Here is an 18,582-nt window from a genome sequence, read left to right on the forward strand (position 1 = left end):
AAACCGAGGCATGAGGAGGTTAGGTCCCTTGCTTTCTGAACCCAGTGAGTCTGGCTACGGAGTGTGGGGCTGTCCTCATCAAGTCACGCTCACCTAATGTCTGGCATTAACCAAGTCACTCCTTTTCGGGGGAACAGAGATCTTCATTTGTACTTGAAGTATCTGAATCCCTCTCACCCTTCCATAATCAAGGAAATTGCAAAGTGCAAAAAAAAAAAAAAATGTGAAAGAGAAGCGTGCTTGGTATTGAGTCTGTGAAGGAAAACTCCAAAGTAGGGGGGGAGGGGTTAACAAAAGCACAGAGCAAAGCAAAGTGACTTTGAATCCTGGCGCAGAGTACCAGCTGTCCACTTGGTCTTGGCTTCAGTTCCTCCCGCTGCAAGACAAACTCACTCCCGCCCTAAACTCTCTGCAGCCCCAGCAGAGCCCCTAATCTGCTCTGCATGCAATTGCTCAACAATTAGCCCAAGTCATCCCCAGGCTGCTCTGCTCAGGTTCTATAGGAGGAAGTCAGCGTCTCTGGACCTTTCCTTGTCAGCTCAGGTCAACACCAGCCAAGGTTTTTGGACTTGTTTCAAAGTCAGAAGATAAACGACCAATTAAGAAAAAAATCATAAAGGAAATACAAGTGTTTTCGTAACAGGAGCGGCACCTGGTCAACTCAAAGGAATCCCAGGGATGAGATAAATTTTCCTTGCTCACGCACAAAGCTTGTTTAGGAGACAACTCCAGCACTACCGTGTTAACTGGAATTCACTGAATACAGAACTTTCTAAGATCATGGTAATTAGAATATGCTGGGTACAGACCCCCTAGGCCCTAGAGGAGGGGCGAGATCCAAAGGGATAACTTGAAGGGGTAGAAAGTAAAATGCTCCTCTGAGAGCAGAGTATTGACTATTTTGGGGAACTGCGAGGGGACCAGAAAGGAGTGCCTGGCTCTGAACTGAGGGGACAGGGATCATTAATTTAACTGTCCCATGTTCTTTCCATGATATATACAAGCAGAAACCAAAACTCATGGAACATTATAGAACTAAGCGTGGTCTTTCCACCACTGAACACTGCTTCTGAAATATCAGGAAGCATCTGTTAAGTGAAAACAGGTGCTCTAATGTCCAGAGTGACCGCTTTAACTCCAAGGTAGAGCGACAAGGATGACTCTCCAATGACTCTTACGACTTACCAGATACAGACCCAAACCTTTAACTAGGAAGCAAAGGCCTCCAGGCCGAAGAAGTAAGAAAAGGCCAAGCAGCAGCTACTCTCTGACCTCCACCAGGTCTTATCGCTGATTCCCGTCAAGCTGGATCTGCGGTCACTCTCCTCCGCACCCCCGGAGAGCTGCTCATCTCGGCCTTCTCCGGTGTCCCAGGGGGTAGCCATCCGACCCCAGAGGCCAGAGGCTCCCCAGAGGCCAGGGCTTCCCTACGGTCCTCACAGGGAGCGCTTAATAGTCAGCATGGAACCACCGCACTGAGTGCTTCCCAAATCCGGAGGATCCTTTCCCCTTTCTCCTGGTGCCTTCAGCTCACACTTTCTGCAAGACTGTTGGACACACGGAGGGAGGCAATATCCTGCAGACATTAACAAAGACTCTTCCTCACCCCCCCCCCCCCCCCCCGCACTGAACGTCAACGGAAGGAAATCAGTTCCAAATTTCGCTCCAATTCGAGCTCTTAGCAAATTTAAGTTTACTGACACAATATAATAGGAAAACATGCAGTTTTTAAAAAGATTTTATTTCTTTATCCAGCAGAGCACAAGCATAAGTAGGGGAGTGGTAGGAAGAGGGAAGAGGGAGCGAGCAGCAGGCTCCCCGCTGAGTAGGGAGCCCCAGGGAGGGCTCGATCCCAGGACCCTGGGATCATGACCTGAGTCTAAAGCAGATGCTTAATCGACTGAGCCACCCAGGCGCCTCAGGAAAAAAATGTCTTAACATGTTTACAGGTGGTGGGTTTTTCTCAACCATCTTCCAAATAAACTGCACACCCTTGTGTGTTTTCGTTTTAGCAATGAATAAACTCAGATCGGATCGAACGATTAAACTCTGATTTTCATACTAACAAAGTGTAGGAAGATCTGACACCCACTCGGTGTTCAGCCTCCTCGTACTAATTTCACTCAGTGTTTCTCAGACTTGAGCATGTGTGAGAATCACCTGCAGGACTCCTGCGTGTCTGATTCACTAGGTTTGGGGAGAGGCCCAAGAACTTACATTTACATCAAGTTTCCAGACAATGCTGATACAGCTGGTCTGACAACCACACTGAGAACCATGGTCTATCCTGTGGCAAAATCAAGGGGTTTTGTGCCGTGCCTCACCCTAGATGATAAAAGGTACGGAGTGATGAGTCAAGTGCACTGGCTAATTAGGGGAGGGTGGTGGGTAGATGGAGGAGGTGGTGGGCACAGCAGGAGGGGAGAGGAACCCCTCAGGCAGTTTCTGGCACAGGCTTGGCGGGGGGCTGCCTAAAGCTGGCAGGAAACATTCCAATTGTAACTCCTGCAGCACTGCTGAGGATTACGGTCATGTCAGCGGTGGAGTGTGACTGCTGGTAGGAGGCTCTTCGGGAATCAAATAAGAAGCACTGAGAGCCCGGATTTGCCCTCTCAGATGGAAATTCAGTCTCAATTTTCATTTAATTCCCTCTAACCCTGGAGGTCGATAAATAGGATCGTATCCATGTTCTAGATGAGGAAAGCAAGGCTTGGAAAACGAGATGGCATGAAATGTAAAATGCCCAACCTTGGGCCTAGTAGTGAGTACCAACTAAATTAAACTAAAATATAAAAATAAGAATCCATCTCATTCATGAAGAAGAAGTGGAGATTGAGGTCCTGAGACACCACTGGCCAGGGAGCCAGGATCAGAGGCCAGGGTTCTAAGTTCATGGCCCTGGGTTTTTTGGGGGCTCTCTGCAGCAGGCCCGTTTGTATGAGCTGCCAGGATCCAGGTGTGACCTGGGGACTTTCTGGGACCGAGAATAAAATTTCAGAACCGAGAAAAGAAACCTTTAGAAAGCCAAAGTCTTGTCTCTCGGATGCTCCTTCATAGCATGTTTAACATAATAAAATATAGAAACACTTTGATATCAAATTAGGGGCCATACTGCAAAAGCTCTTTTTTTTTTTTCACCTAACAAAATATTTATAGCTTTTCTGTCACCCTGCCATCCTTTGAAATCAAAGTTCTGTTTGAAGATGAAATTAAATCAGGCACCTGTGAATTGGGAGAGACCTGCTCCAGGCCCTGAAAGTATCTGCTTAACAGTCTCTGCCTTCAAGAATTCGTAAGTAAACGGAGGGCAGGGAAAGGAAGGAGGTAAATACAGGCACTTATTCTCCAGGGAGCAGAAGGCAAGGCCTCATGGAGAAGGCACAAAGATGGATGCTGAAGAGTAGGAGACAAATAGCCCAGAGCTCAGTGTGTCTGGCAAATTAGCTTCTAGCATTTCAGGGAGTGGGAGGGAAGGAAGTCAGTCAGCAGGAGAGTGAGTGTAGAAGGGTCAGATGGGGTCAAGGGGGGTCAGACGGGGAGGGCCTTAAATGACCTGGTAAGAAGTGCGTTCGCAGCACGTACAGTAGACAATGGTGTTAGAGCACAGTTGGGTCTGTTGAAAGCATGGAGACGACAGGATTCTTGTTGGGTTTTAGCCTACTTACATTCTGGGAGAATCACATTAAAATGGATGACAGGGAGAACAAGAAACAAAGGCAGGGGATTTATGGTTAAAATAAGTCTCTTTAAAATAATTCCCTCCTCAGGGATTCCCACTATGAAAGCAAGACAAAATTTAGTTAAAGGAAAGAAGGAAAAAAAAAGACAAAACTTGAGGCTCCATGGTGAATGTAAAACAAAACAAAAACAAAAATCCAAAACAGTACAAAATAGGCCAAATTTGGACCAATAATACTGCATGCTCTGGCCCGAGTATTCGCTATTTTGTGTTTTAAAAAGGTTTTGTGTAGGGGCGTCTGGCTGGCTCAGTCGGTAGAGCATGGGACTCTTGATCTTGGGGTTTTGGGTCTGAGCCCCACCTTGAGTGTAGAGACTCCTTAATAAACAAAATCTCGGGACGCCTGGGTGGCTCAGCAGTTTAGCGCCTGCCTTTTGGCCCAGGGCATGATTCCGGAGTCCCAGGATCGAGTCCCACATCGGGCTCCCTGCATGGAGCCTGCTTCTCCCTCTGCCTGTGTCTCCACCTCTCTGTATGTCTCTCATGAGTAAAAAAAATCGTCAAAAAAAAAAACAGGCAGAAACTTGGTTCTACATGTTGTGTCCGGACAACACAGAGCGAGCACCCAAAGATGTTCAGACTGTTTAAAACAGTATGTCCTTACCACTTGCAAGCAAAGCTCAAAAGAGTATTATCCTCAATGCTTCAAAACGACTTCACATTCCCCCAGCAGAACCAGAAATAGATGTCACGGACACCTGGAATGGAGTTTTTCATTTTGTTTTCTTCCCAGTGAAAAAAAAGAAAACAAGACTATGATCACAGTCTTTGATCCTTTGTATCTTAGGGCTTTTAAAAATACGGTAATAGCATTTTGGCCTCATTTTTGGAAGGAAAAATAATACTTCGTGTGCAATAGGCACATTTATTCCAGAACGTGAGAAACATTGATCACTGCATCTCCTAAAGTAAAAAAAAAGCTGGTTTGGCCTAATAAGGAGGTATTAACAGGGCACAGAACATGAGGGACCCTCAGTAAGGAGGTACTGCTGGATGAATCCGGTACAAGACCCGAAAGCCTGCATTACAGGCTTATGAACCCACGTCTGTAAGGCTGGGACCAAGTTGGGGGAGGGGGTGAAACTTATAACCCTCAGTCAGGACCAGCAAACCGAAACAGGAACAGAAATGTAACCCACAAATCATGGTCAAAAGAAGACACAAAATTAAAGTAAGTGCCATATTGGTTTAAGATTGAAATAATCGAGGGAAACAGGGTATAAATTCTATGTATAATGAACCAAGCTAACTAATCTCGCTTGGCAAAGAGACACACGGCTCTGAATCGGAGCCAAATCAACGGCTCCTGGCAATCCGCCAAACCGAATTCCTTAGTCTGGCATCATAAAATGATTTGTCTGTCGCATTTACAATTCCAGGGCCTCTGGATTCCACTACCCGCTGGGCACCCCTGGCAGTTGCCCAGCAGAATGCATCTGAACTATCATTACTGTCAGAACGTCAGCATTTGACAAACACTAGAAAAATACGACACCCGTTTCTTAGAGCAATATTAGTTACCAACTACAAAGGGATACTACCAAGGAATTACCAAATCTGTTCCTGTAATAATTAACAAAGAACTAATAACCTTCTCCATAGCGCTAACCTGCAAGCTGCTCCTTGGTGCTCAATAGACTTGGGTCACAATGTCACTTAATGTACCCAAGGCCACAAAGGTGTGTCAGAGGCAGAGTCCTTGCCAAAGTGAGCAAACCTGGCCAGCAGGCAAGGTCCTGCAAGTTTTATCCTCAAGTGCATGATGATGCTGGGGTGCTCAGAGATGCTTCTCCGATGTGCTCTGCTCATTACGAGTTAAACTCCACCCCACCTTTAAGCTTCGGCAGAGAAATCTTCCATACATGGGGTGTTTTCAGAATGGAGCTGTAACTTGCAAGGCGGCTTGTTATTTACACATTTGAAATTTGTCTAGCCAGAGTCAGGATACAGGAAGGAATTTACAAATTCTGCTTGAGCTGAGTAAGGTCAGAAAGCGAAATAATTCAGGACACCCAAAGGTCAAAGGCACATAATTCCACCTGAAGGTGTTCATCAATTTTAAGTCACAGGTGTATTTAAAATTCCCAGATCACATGCTGATGTGGCTGAATTAACCTAACGACCCTGCCTTCTAGTCCACTCACTCACAAAGCAAGCCGAGCCAGGAGAGCCCCTGTCTAGAGCCCCTTTGCTCAGGCCCAAGACACACCCTGATCCCTTCCCCAGGGCTTGCGGAAGACCTCATCTCTCCAAATATAAAAACACCTTACCTGCTGCGTGACTGATGGACTGGATAGGTGTGATTTCTCATACGTCTCTAGCTCTAAAAACCTGTATCATTAAAGATCTGTGTATTTTTGGTCACTTATTTTAAGTATATTTTGGTCACATCTTATTTTAAGTAAACAGAAAAATTGTCGAAAGCCCAAAGAAGAGAAACAAAAATGACAAATCAGTCCACGAATGGACCGTTTAACCAAAAAAAGAGGGGCACCTGGGTTGAGCGTCTACCTTTGGCTCAGGTCGTGATCCCAGGGTCCTGGGATGAGTCCCGACCCGCATGGGGTTCCTCGCAGGGAGCCCGCTTCTCCCTCCGCCTATGTCTCTGCCTCTCCATGCTGTCTCTCATGAATAAATAAATAAAATCTTAAAACAAAAAAAAAAAAAACAGAAAAAGAGAAAGCAAAGTTGGTGACAACTATCTCACTCCACCCTATTTTCAGTGTTCTTTAGGTAGTTTCATAATCGCTTTCCACCTCCTTTTGCTGTCCATGTCCACTGCAGTGCAAGGCATTTAATGATTTGTGAATAAATTAAACCGATAATCACTGATTTGCCACTTTACAGCAAGCAGATAAAGTGTGGTAGAATGGCAAGGGGCCCAAAACTGAACAAAAGAAATTGCAAGGTAAACATAAACACACCTCTCCCTACTGCTCTTTCTTTGCTCCTAAGTGTCATTCTACAAAATCAACCAAGAACATTATGAAATTTCACCCAATGGGGAAACCTGCTTCCCTGTCACTAAGGCCGTACCCTATAAATTATTTCCTTGAATTAATATCCTTCCTCCAGGAGCTAAGTTATTTTTAAACTCAAAACCTTTTATAGAAATTCCTCACATCCTCACAAGATATTCCGGTGCTTCAAACTCAGCGAATCTTCCGCCTAAAATACCTTATTCACAGACTTTTAAGATCTTAATTACAGAGCCACCATGCATGATGTCTAGGCCTCCAACACCGTGCTCTAAGGCCTGGACCCTCCGTGGGCTCTGGCAGCTGTTGTTTCATAGGATTCTACATGCCCCACTCCCACCCTCAGCCCAGGTTGACAGGTCCCCTGGGGCAAGGTGAAGAAGCCATCAGACTTACTCCACAGAATGAAGACGGAATGAAGGGATTCTAGAATGTCAGTCAAGTCTCTGTTGACCTCAACTGAGGCTGAGGTGGCCATCGTGGGGCAGCCCTCTTGAGCCATATGCATGGAGAGGCAGCCAAAGCTAGATGGTGAGTAGACTGTGGAGCAGAAATGAAGAGAACAAGAAGAGAAGCAAAGATGAGGGCCATAAAACTCTGGAGAAAACAATTACCACACCAGCTGTCCTTAGGACTTTCTGGTTCCTAGTTCATGGCCCCAGTCTTCTGTGAACCCTGATCGCATTTCCTGCACTTGCGTCCTGAGACATACCCTGATCTTTGAAGATGCCATTTTTGCTTAAAGTAGCTTGTAACCATGATCAGCTCCCTTGAGTAAAAGATATTCCTGATATCACATGAGGAGGGTGGGCCACAACTGTTACTGCTCAGCAGCAGGGGAACAAGCCCACCACCTTGCAACACATTTTCTTTTATTCATAACTTATCCCTGTCATCTTTTGTCTGTACTGCTTCAGGAGGACTGATGTCTCTGTTCACAACACAACTCCTGTGACCCCACAGTCCGGAACTTCTCCAGTCAGGGATCCTAACAACCAGTTTTGTTGGCAAATACTTTTCCTGGAAGTAACAGTAGGAGAACATTAACATAGTCGCTCCCTTTCTTCCTCAATGTTTGGGTTTTGTCTTTTTGCTGTTTTAAGCTCGAGAATTAATCAGTGTGAACTACAGGATCTTACAATTTGAAAGCAGAAGGGAATGGAAGCTCTCTGAGGCAGGGGTTGTGCCTGTTTACCTCTGTATCCCCAGCCCCTGCCCAGTACCCCACACAGAGTGAACACCACTGAGCAAATCAAAGGACGAAAAGTAGAATAGTCAAGAACACAAACTCTGGAGTCAGATCTGGGTTAGAATTCTAATCGTCCACCTAGAGCCTTGTAACATTCTCGGGTGCACAGAATTGCACTAAGAATTTTATGTATGTTATCTTATTTAATGCTCCTTCCCCCCAAAAGCTTTAAGGTATTATTACCCCTTGTTTTACACTTGATGAAAAGTAAGGGACTTACCTAAGGCCACAGAGTTCCTGAGCCTAAGCCCCTAACACCTAGGAAACTGCTGCATACCACTCACTCTGACCTTGGGGAAATGATTTCATCACTCAATTTGCTGAAGATTGTAGTTCTGAAGACTAAGTCAGAGAGATAGTGTTTATAAACTATCTAGTGTTTATAAAGTGCTTAGCACAGTGCCAGAGGGGGCAGACTGCTCAATAAAAAGTTATTATTCTTAAAGTTACTAAATAGTGAGCCTACAGTGAGATGCTTCAAGCAAGAGAACATTTAGTTCCATAAATTACACGTTCTCTGGAAAAGAGCCATTTCCAAGATGTAGGCAGCCAAAGCAAAAGGAGCAAATTATGACCAATATTTATCTTGGATATGGTCTAAATTCTCCGAAAGGGAGTATAATAGATAAGAAATCTCTTGATAGCCTGAAAGCGATGACCATGCTGGAAGTTAGGGGGCGCCATGCTGCTGTACATTTTAGGAAACCACTTCCCCAGAGGGTCCCCAGCACCCTTGGAGTTTTAGCCAACAAATGGCAGGCAGATAAATTCTAACTGGTGACAACTTTTTTGGCAGGAAGGGGGAAGCCTTTAATATTTCTTCCCACACTCTTCCACAATTTCAACTTTAGGTCCGACATAGAGATTTCTATTTTATTCCCAATGCCTTTGCTTTTTAAAAGAAAAAAAAAACAAAAAACAAAACTTGTTTTTATTTAAGTTCGATGTGCCAATATATAGTATAACACCCAGTGCTCATCCCATCAAGTGGCAATGCCTTTGCTTTTGCTTCATTTGAGATAAAGGACATTCTTGCATTATTCAGTGACCTTTAAAAGTCCAAGAAGGAAAAGTATTTAATTAGGATGAACGGGTTGACACCCATAACCCTAAGAAATACCTAAAAAAACAGCTGGTCTAAACCAAACGTGTAAATTGGTGATTGTTGAAAATGGGTCATAGGAGCATAATTCATTCCACTCACCTCTGTACATTATATACGTGTTTGAAATTTTCCATGCTAAGACGTTGCAAATAAACTTTGGAAATAAATGCACAAATTGTGCCTTTTAAAAATTTAGTTTCTACTGAAAGCCTGCTCAGTGAATGCAGCAGGAAACTGGGTTTATATCACTACTCTGGGAAGAGGATAGGGTAAGGCACTCAGATGAGGGAAGAGAAGAAGAAAGTTAAATTAACGTGAAACTAATATAAATCACACAGAAATGCACTGCATTTCTACCATGCTTTATTAAGACCCAAGGCCACAAAGCGAGGGAGAATTCTTTATACAAACAAATCAAACTTTTTATCTTCAACTCTTAATAATTGTTGGCTCAAGTCTGGTTTACAGCTGGTTCCAGTTGGCCACGGAATAGCCCAACCTAGAGGTGATTTTTCTAAAGGACAGGAATGAAAAGCTTTGTGCCAAAACAGCTCAAGAAAAGCCAGAAATTTAGGTATGGACAAGAGATGACTTTTCTCCTTTCAATTCAGTCACCTTCTGAAAGGGTTAATTGAGAAGCTATTTGTTCTACCCAGAAGATAATCTATAACTGAAGAATCTTATCTAGAGATCTTTTTCCTTACCCAGACATACAGTGTTTCTCCTCCAGTCTGTGGAGTCAATTTCTAGTCAAAGCTAAATACAAATACTTAACTTTCAAATTTGTTAGTGACGACTTTCTACCAATTAATCCTGACCTCCCTCTGAGCAAATTACATTCCTAGAACGTTGGGGGTAAAATTCTTAGCACCTGAGTTGCAATGAAACTTGCAAAACTGATAAGAAGCCATCTGCTCTTCCAGACTGAGGCAACAAGCACTTCTGTAACACTGAGGCTAGCCCTCCCCCCCCCCCGCCCCCCATTCCAGCCCCAGGAGGCAAGGTCATTCAGTGCAAAAACAAAACTAACCAAGACAAATGGCTTTCTAATCACTAAAATGATAAAAGAGTAAAACACTTCCATGTCAATCTTGTACAGAGTCCAGGCAGCTGAGTTTTCCCCAAATCAAAATAAAACTTAGAAAGCAGCATTTTCTCCCAAGATTTACTTTATTTGCGTCTGATTAACAAGTGCTTTCAGACATTCTATTCATGTCCTCCTGGCTTTGAAAGGCATATAGTCGTGTGTTTCTCCTCTACTCTGTTCCCCCACTCCAATGGGTCCTTTCTACCCATTTTCAGTCTTTCACTTGCCCTTTACTAAAAGTATCCCCTCGGTCTATGAGACAAATGAGACAATAAAGGTATGTTTTATCAAAGGGTCGATCTAAACTGAGAAATGGTATAGATATTGTTAAAGATTGGTGCACCTTTCTTCTCATGCTAGCATGCCCTGCCTCCTCCTGTGCTAAAGTTTTCTACGGCTCTGGGTGCACCTTGACCAGTCTGCAATAAAAGTGCAAATCACTCGGAACTGCCACTGGAGAATGGCCGGGTTAGCATTTGTAGAAAAGGCTGAGTAGCTGGACTATCCCAAAGTAACATGCACAGACCAACATCGTGGTACCACGGCTCCCATATTTCTGCCAATCTACCTGGAAACGTTTCCAAGATAAATTACCACCCAGGGAGTCACTTCTGGCTGTGGTGAACACAAACAGGGTTTCTTTCCAGAGGTACCTGACTACACTCTCCCCATCACTTAACTGGTTGTTTTGGGTAGATTTCTCCACCAATGGATAGTTCGGAAAGGGAAGGTGGTGGCGTAGGGCTCAGCAGCAGGACAGATTTTGCTCAGCCAGGGAGCCCGTCTAGTAGTGTGCAACAAGCCAAGGGCAGCACCAAGCCAAGGGCAGCACTCAAAAGTGCAGACCAGCTTTACTCTCTCTCAGGTCAAACTTTGTCACATCTGCCAAACTCCACACACCAAATGTCACCCTGAAAAACATCACAACTGTCTCCAGAATTCTTTAAGAGGAATACCCTCTGAACACAGATGAGGTACAGTATTCGGGGACTTTTAAAGTGGACACATCTAATATCATGACTTCGCACGTGTCTCCCATCATACGCAATGTTTCCAATAACCTGTCCCTCATCTGGACCTTTGGGAACCTCCACGGATTAAAACCAGCCCAGAAAACCGCAGCTTGCCCGGTGTGTACCACCCACGAGACCCACTGTTTCAGTTAACAGAAGGTCATGGTAATCATACACCTGAGTCCCTCAGCACGGATTTTCGCTGGGAGGCGGGGTGGGGGAGGGGGACCCGGACTGACTTCTTGCTCGTCGGTTAAAAGCTAAAGTTCACTCGCAGCCCAGCGAAGGCAACAGACACGGGCTCCGAAGGTCCCCAGTCCCCGGGCGCTACGGCGGCGGCGGCGGCGGCGGCGGGGAGCCCGCGCGTCCTACCTTGGACCTTTCCTTGACGTAGTATTTGCCCAGCCGGCTCCCGCAGTACAGGACGAGCCTGTCGATGAGCGACAGGAGGAAGCTGATGGCCTCGCAGCCCTCCTCGTTGCCCCCGATCCACGTGATCTGGTCGCCCCGCAGGTGCCGCTTAGAGACGCCGGCGCGCGGCCCCGCCAACTGGCCGTCCCGCAGGGCCCCGTTGCAGTGCAGCTGCTTGACGCGCTCCAGGACGCAGTCGCCCACCACCTCGCCGAGGAAGTTGTCCAGGTAGCAGAAGCCGACCTCGTGCAGACAGGGCACGATGTACTCCAGGGCGATTTTCTCCAGATCCAGCCTCATGATGTGTCCCAGGGGCATCTCGCCCTCAGAGCCAAGCTCGGGGATCCCCAGCGTGCACCGAGACCCGGAGCGACCTGCGCGCGCGCAGCCGAGGCGCGGGGAGCGCGGCCCGGGGTTCAGCTACCTGCGGCGGCCACGGTCCCCGAGCCACCGCCGCGCCAGGGAGAGGGGAAAGTTGTTCGAAACTCTGGGAGGCGGGATCCCTTCCCCTTCCGAGACCGGTGGGAGCTGCGCGGGGATCCACGACCTAGCGCCGGACTGGCCCAGCGAGGAGTCGGCGGGCCCCTTTTGGAGATGCGGAGCCGCCACTGGTGCCGCGGCGGCCCCAGGCGGGGAGAGGCGGAGGTCCAGCCCCCGAGCCGGCCGACTCGGCGCGTCACGGGCCCCGCCCCCGGCCCCGCCCCCGGCCCCGCCCCGGCCCCGCCCCGCCCCAGGCCGCGGCTCCGCCCCGCCCCCCGGCCCCGCCCCCGGCCCCCGCCCCGCCCCCGGCCCGGCGCCCACTCCCCGACTACCGCTGCCCGGCGCCAGCCTCGGTTGTTTGTGACTAAAGGACTGGAAAACATACGGAATTTTTAGAATGCTACCGATTTGCATATGTTTTGCATAAAAGCCCATAACAAACTTGAAGGATCCCAACTCTGAAAATGTAAAGGAAATTAGCACAGTTTACTGCCACGGTCTGGGCTGGTCACCTCTTGAACAGAATAACAAACTCAGAAACAGATACGTGTGTTGAACAGTGATCCAGGTCTAGCTTTACCTGGTGCCTTGCCTTATTCCTCTTTCATCTGCTGTTTGACCCAGGTCAGGAGACTCAAGCCACTCAGAGAGTGGGATAAATCCAGTTTAAACGAAAATTAAACATTCCCCTAACCCTCGTGTCCCCACCCCCACCCCCCAAAGCCCTGTGTCCTCTCCCTGGGGGGGGGGGAGGGGGGAAGGGAGAGAGGAGGAGGAGATGTGTACAATGAAGAAATGCTGGATATTATCTGATTGAACCCTGAAAATGCTGTATTTTGCTTCGCTGCATGTTTTCATCCACTTCTCTTTCAAGCTTCTTATTAAAATAGGATGTTCTGAACCTCTGCCTTCAGAATTAATCACATGCTCATGTAACAGCCATATAAGTATACCCCCCAAAAGACACACTAAATTCTAGTCTCCAATCTCACCTTTTCTCCAAGAAACTACACTTTACTCAGGAGGGATGGACACCACCTAAAAGACTTTTTTAGTTATTCAAAGGTAAGCTGATTGCTTTATGGGTTTTTCATTCCCTTTCCTACCAAACACCAGAGATTAGAATCAGGGGGAAAAGATTCCTAAATTGCATGCAAAGTCATTTCCATATTTTAAATTTTACATTACATTGCGTTCAGGTTCTTCATTTCAGTTGAACAAAGGAATGAACAAGTTTTACAGGTATCATGTATTTTGTACACAACCCTCCACAGCTTTTTCACTTTTATTCTCCTTCCAAAAGCCCTCTCCGCTCTGCATGCTAAGGGAGAGATATGAAAGGAAGAGACGAATGAAATCCAAGCCAAGAATAAAGAGTAGAATAGGAAAGGCGCTGCTGCTACATGATGGAAAGAAGCACTCAGGGACCCTTGGTGGAGAAAGAACCTGGGGGATGTTCAAGAGGGAGCAGTCAGTAAGAAACCTGTGGTGAAACTTCTGTTTTACTGAGAGGAGGTTCTCTGCCAGGATGGTGATTAGCTGGCACTGTTAGCATGACTTTTCAAGAGGAGCTGCACCAACTGGAGTAAAGACTTGGCCAGCCTCAAGGAGCTCTTGTCCGAATTTCTACAGCAGCTTTGTGATGACAGGAGCCCATCATCCTGGGACACCGCCCCCCCGCCCCCAGCCCCTGGCACCTAATATGTGCCTAATAAATAGTTACTTCGAAGCTGATGTGCAAACCTGAGCTATGGTTATCTCCGTGATGGTTTTGGACATGTCTGGACTTCTCTGAGAGGCTACCAGAAGGGTCTATTTGCTTGAGGATCTGAGGAACCTCCCCAAAGAGAAGCGCTGGAAGAGAGTCTGGCAGACCAGCCTGGTCCAGAACAAAACTGCAGAGGCCAGTGAAGGAAGCAGTTAGGCATTCTGCAGGGTTATTTGTCTCTTGACTTTGTCTCCCCATCCAGCCATGGGGAGCAGGAGACCTAAAGCGAAAGCTGAAGGACTGACTTCGTTTATGGCAAGGAGGGAAATGGAGATGCCATACCAAAAGGGGAGAAAGCCCTTATGCCACTTCTGCTTGTCCCCCCACATAGCCAGGAACTGCTCTGGCCCATTCAGTGATCTCCCCTTGGGGACATTACAGATAGTGGGGTAACCAGGAGAGATGTGGTCTGAAATGGCCTGAATAGCAGACTTGCTAGGCCATGACTTGCAGTATTTGCAGCTTTGGGGTCTGTTGTAAACCTTAGAAATAGATATCCCCGAATGAAAAAAGGAGGAAATGACAGATAATCCTCAGTAGCTGGCTGAAATTTTTCTAACTGAAAATTCTCTGTAGATACACCTGCCACTCGTAGGAATAATTCGGAGGGAATTTATAGAGGGCTGGAAATCTGCAGTAGCAGGTGGGGAAAGTGGCAGTCAGCAAAATACAGAAAATTGTGTGTCCATCTCCCAGAATGAACATATTGACCCAGGACTTTAAATCCCAGGACTGGGCAAATTAGGCTTACTAGGCAAGTAATGTTTCAATAGTTTTAGAGGAGAGTTGCTACTGGTCTAGTAACTAGAGCAATAGTCTGTAAACAAGTTCTAGTGACTGACAGCCTTAAACCGTTCTAGATTATTTGGTTGCAAGACATGGGCAGTTTAGGAGGGTACTCAATCCCTTGCCACCCTTCCTGCTCAGCAAAGGCACTGATTAATCAGTCAAGGGCCCCCCCTCCACCCCACCCCCCCACTCCCCCCACTCCCCACCCCGATCCACTTGGAGCTGCCAACCATGCACTTGGCAAAGGAGCCTGAGACGCTGTGGCTGGCAGAAAGCACAGCGTGCGGTTACACAGAGGGGCACGGACAGGCTGGAGCCTAGTGTGCAAGCTCGGAGGCTGAACCTCAGAGTGGCAAACCCCAAGCCGAGTGTTAAAGTACATTTGTTTTTGTTATTTGTCCATTAATTGGTGGCATTATAATAATATTAAAATATTCTTCATATTAATAATCAAAACAAATTAATTTCCATGTCATTTAATTACAATAATATCGTCTTCTAGTGTACATCTGCAGGACAGATGCAGTCATTTTCAAGCATGTGGTTGAGTCAGGAAGAAAGAAGAATGTTGAATTTCTTTGCCTTAGAGTGTGAACTGAAAGGGATCCTAGTGGCCACTTTGTCCAACTTCCTTTCCCTACAGATGAGAAAACCAAGGCCCAGAGGGGTTGGACATCAGCTCTGAAGTAAGGAGTCTCTGGTAAGTGGGAGAGGAAGCCTGGAATGCCTTTGTCTTCTCAACTAGAACAAAGAGAACATTCACTCTCACCCTGCTCATTTTTAAATGAGGTAAAACTGACAAAACATAAAATTAGCTCATTTAGAGTGAACAATTCATTGGCATTTTGTACTTTCATATGAGTACAACTACCACCTTTCTCCGGTGCCAAAACCTTTTTCCCACTCCAAACGAAAGCCCTGTACCCACTAAACAGTTATTTCCCAATTCCCACCTCCCCCCAGCCCCTGACAACCACCCATCTGCTTTCAATCTGGATAGTCCCCATAAGTAGAAGCATAAGATATGTGATCTTTTGTGACTGACTTCTTTCACTTGGCATGTTTTCCACGTTCATCCATGTTGCACCATGTATCAGTATTATTTCCTTTTTCCGGCTGAATAATACTCCATTGTATGGATATACCACTTGTGTTTATCCATTCATAAGCCAGCAGACGTTTGGGTTGTATCCAGCTTTGGGTTATTTTGAGTAATGCTGTTACAAGTATCCATATGCAAGTATTTGAGTACCTGCTTTCTATTCTTTGGGGATATATATCCAGGAGCGGATTTGCTAGGTCATACAGTAATCCTGTGTTTAACTTTCTGAGGAACCACCAAATTATGATCCACAGTAGCTGCACATTTTACATTCCCACCAATAATAGGGGAAAGTGGAAGAGTCCTTTTATATCTCTTTTTGTTTCTTTTCTTTTTCTTTCTTTCTCTCTCTCTTTCTTTCTTTTTTTAAGAGAAGGAGAGAGAAGCAGAGGCAGGGGCAGAGGAAGAGAGAGAATCTTAGACACTTGATCTCACAACCCTGAGATCATGTCCTGATCAAGTGTCAGACACTTAACTGACTAAGCCACCCAGGTGCCCTCCTTTTTTATTTCTGATGAACACTGTCTACATTTCTTCTGCCTTCTCAGCGTTAGGCTGTGCCTGAGGTTCCCCCTCTCCTAGCTGCTACCCGAATACTCATCTCCTGTGTTTTTGCCATGCCACATTGAGGTCAATCACTACATTGAATAATTTTAATGTGGCCAAGGGCTATCTTATGTGTAACATTTACCACATTCCAGGCACTGTGCTAAAGTATTAACAAACCCTACTTCCATTAATTCTGATGACACCACCAAGGTACTATTATTATTATTATTCCACACTGTGAAGATGATGAAAAGGAGATGTAAGCTAAGGAACTTGTCCCAGTCACACAGTAACAGAGTATAACAACACTGGACAAAATCAGAGAGATTCCAATGTGGTAATATTAGGGGAAAAAATCATTTTGAACCATTTGCTTGGCATAGCAATATTTTTCCCTTAAATACTCTTTTTCATTATAACTCTTAATTATAACACTCTCACCTGCAATGACAATTTTAATGATTGGTTCCCGTACTGATATTTGGTGCATAAATTAGTCAAGTATAATAAGAGTAATCTTCCAAACGTCCAAACTACAAATTAGGATTTGCTCGTTGCTCCATTACACCAATTATGGCCCAGTGTTTCCAGGAATCCCACATAAATCCAGTGATATACAGTCTGTTAACAGTAGTCAAGTAGTCCTTCGTAATAAACCACACCTCAGTCTACTGGGTTGCATGGTTTACCCCTCAGGATACAGGAAGTGCATTTAATTTAAATAGAGCTGGTGAAACAAGAGGAGAGTTCCTGAAGGGAATTTATGCTACAGCTCACTGCAACGAATTGGGTTTAGAGAAAGATGCATATGATTATGTGCCATTCCCTATGAGTCATCCCATCCTACTCCTTTCCAGGTCTAGGGGGATGGCAAAGAAAGTGACTTTCTATATGGACTCTTTTTTTCTTTCTTCTTTCTTTCTTTCTTCTTTCTTTCTTTCTTTCTTTCTTTCTTTCTTTCTTTCTTTCTTTCTTTCTTTTTCTTTCTTTCTTTCTTTCTTTTTTTTTTAATAGAGGGGGATAGAAGCTGAGGGAGAATCTTAAGCAGGCTCCACACCCAGCACAGAGCCAGACACAGGCTTAATCTCACAACCCTGAGATCATGACCTGAGCTGAAATCAAGATGGAGCGTTAACCAACTGAGCCACCCAGGCGCTCTATATGGGTTCTTAATTGTTCTAACATATGGACAAGCTTAAACCTCTCTCATTTGCTCTTTGATAATTCAGGCCATGTGCAGATTCTGGGGTGTGAAATATCAGGAATCTTCATTAATATTTTCCAATTCAACTCCTGCGAAAGCTGAAAATATTTTAAAAGTATTTGCTCTTGCTAAAAACATGATACTGATCTTAAAAATACAGCAGGATCAGGTTTATATTAATATGGAGTATTTTAAAGAATTTTTATGCTTAATTTCATAGATCCTTTTCCAAAAGTGTTTTCATTCGTCAGAATTTCACATCTTAATGTATTATATTTTTAAAGATCTTTTTATTTTAGAGTAGTTTTAGATTTACAGGAAAGTTGTGGAGATTTATACAGGGTTCCAATATGCCCCATGCCCAGTTTCCTCTATATCTGATTTAATACAGATATAGCATATTGTCACAATTTATGAACCAATATCGATACTTTATTTTTAACAAAAGTCCTTATTGTATTCAGATTTCCTGTGTTTTTACTGAATGGCCTTTTTCTTTTCCGGGATCTTGTGGACTACACTGTGATATTTAAAGGGTGGGTAAGAATGAATAACGAATGCATGACAGGGAGGAAAGAAACAAACATCTTGTATTTTTATCAAACCCAATCTTCCTAAGTGATTTTCCCATTTTGTTGAGGACAGTATTTATTCTGTACGGTGGTTGAAATGAGTTCACAGTCTTTTCAGGAAAGTGTAGACCAAGACAGTCTTTTCATCCCTTGGGCTCCTGCAGAAACTTCCAGTAATTCCCCAGGATAAGAAGGAACGGATACCTACAGAACATGTCTTCTTCCCATCCTAACAACCCATTGTGGTGGCTGAGCCTTGGTGGCACCATTGAGAGACACTGTACAACCAGGGGTCTCTAGGATTCATGTCACTAATCCCTCCTCCCTCCTCCCTCTTCCAGCCTGACTATGAAAGGAGGAGGCGCCAAAGACTCCAGCGACCTGGGGCTCACTGTTCTAACAGACCTCGATTTTGTTCACATATTTACCTCCTGCCTAGCTCCAGAGAAGGAGACCAATTGGTCTAAGTCTCAAACTTTAGCATCCATCAGAATCACCTGTCAATCTTGCTAAAGCACAGATTACCGGGCCCACCC

The 18,582-nt window shown here is 45.3% G+C and overlaps 1 protein-coding gene across 1 annotated transcript in view; it reads right to left on the reverse strand.

The window, feature by feature from the left end:
* EGLN3 (egl-9 family hypoxia inducible factor 3) overlaps positions 1 to 12,234 on the reverse strand; it is a 28,009-nt gene extending 15,775 nt beyond the window's left edge. Inside the window, exon 1 of the mRNA XM_077908999.1 lies at positions 11,544 to 12,234. Within this exon, the coding sequence (XP_077765125.1) occupies positions 11,544 to 11,900 (357 nt within the window). The 5' untranslated portion in view covers positions 11,901 to 12,234. The remainder of the gene's footprint in view (positions 1 to 11,543) is intronic.
* Positions 12,235 to 18,582: the final 6,348 nt, after the last annotated feature.

This window comes from Canis aureus, chromosome 9 (genome assembly GCF_053574225.1).
Source record: "Canis aureus isolate CA01 chromosome 9, VMU_Caureus_v.1.0, whole genome shotgun sequence".
Classification (NCBI taxonomy): domain Eukaryota; kingdom Metazoa; phylum Chordata; class Mammalia; order Carnivora; family Canidae; genus Canis; species Canis aureus.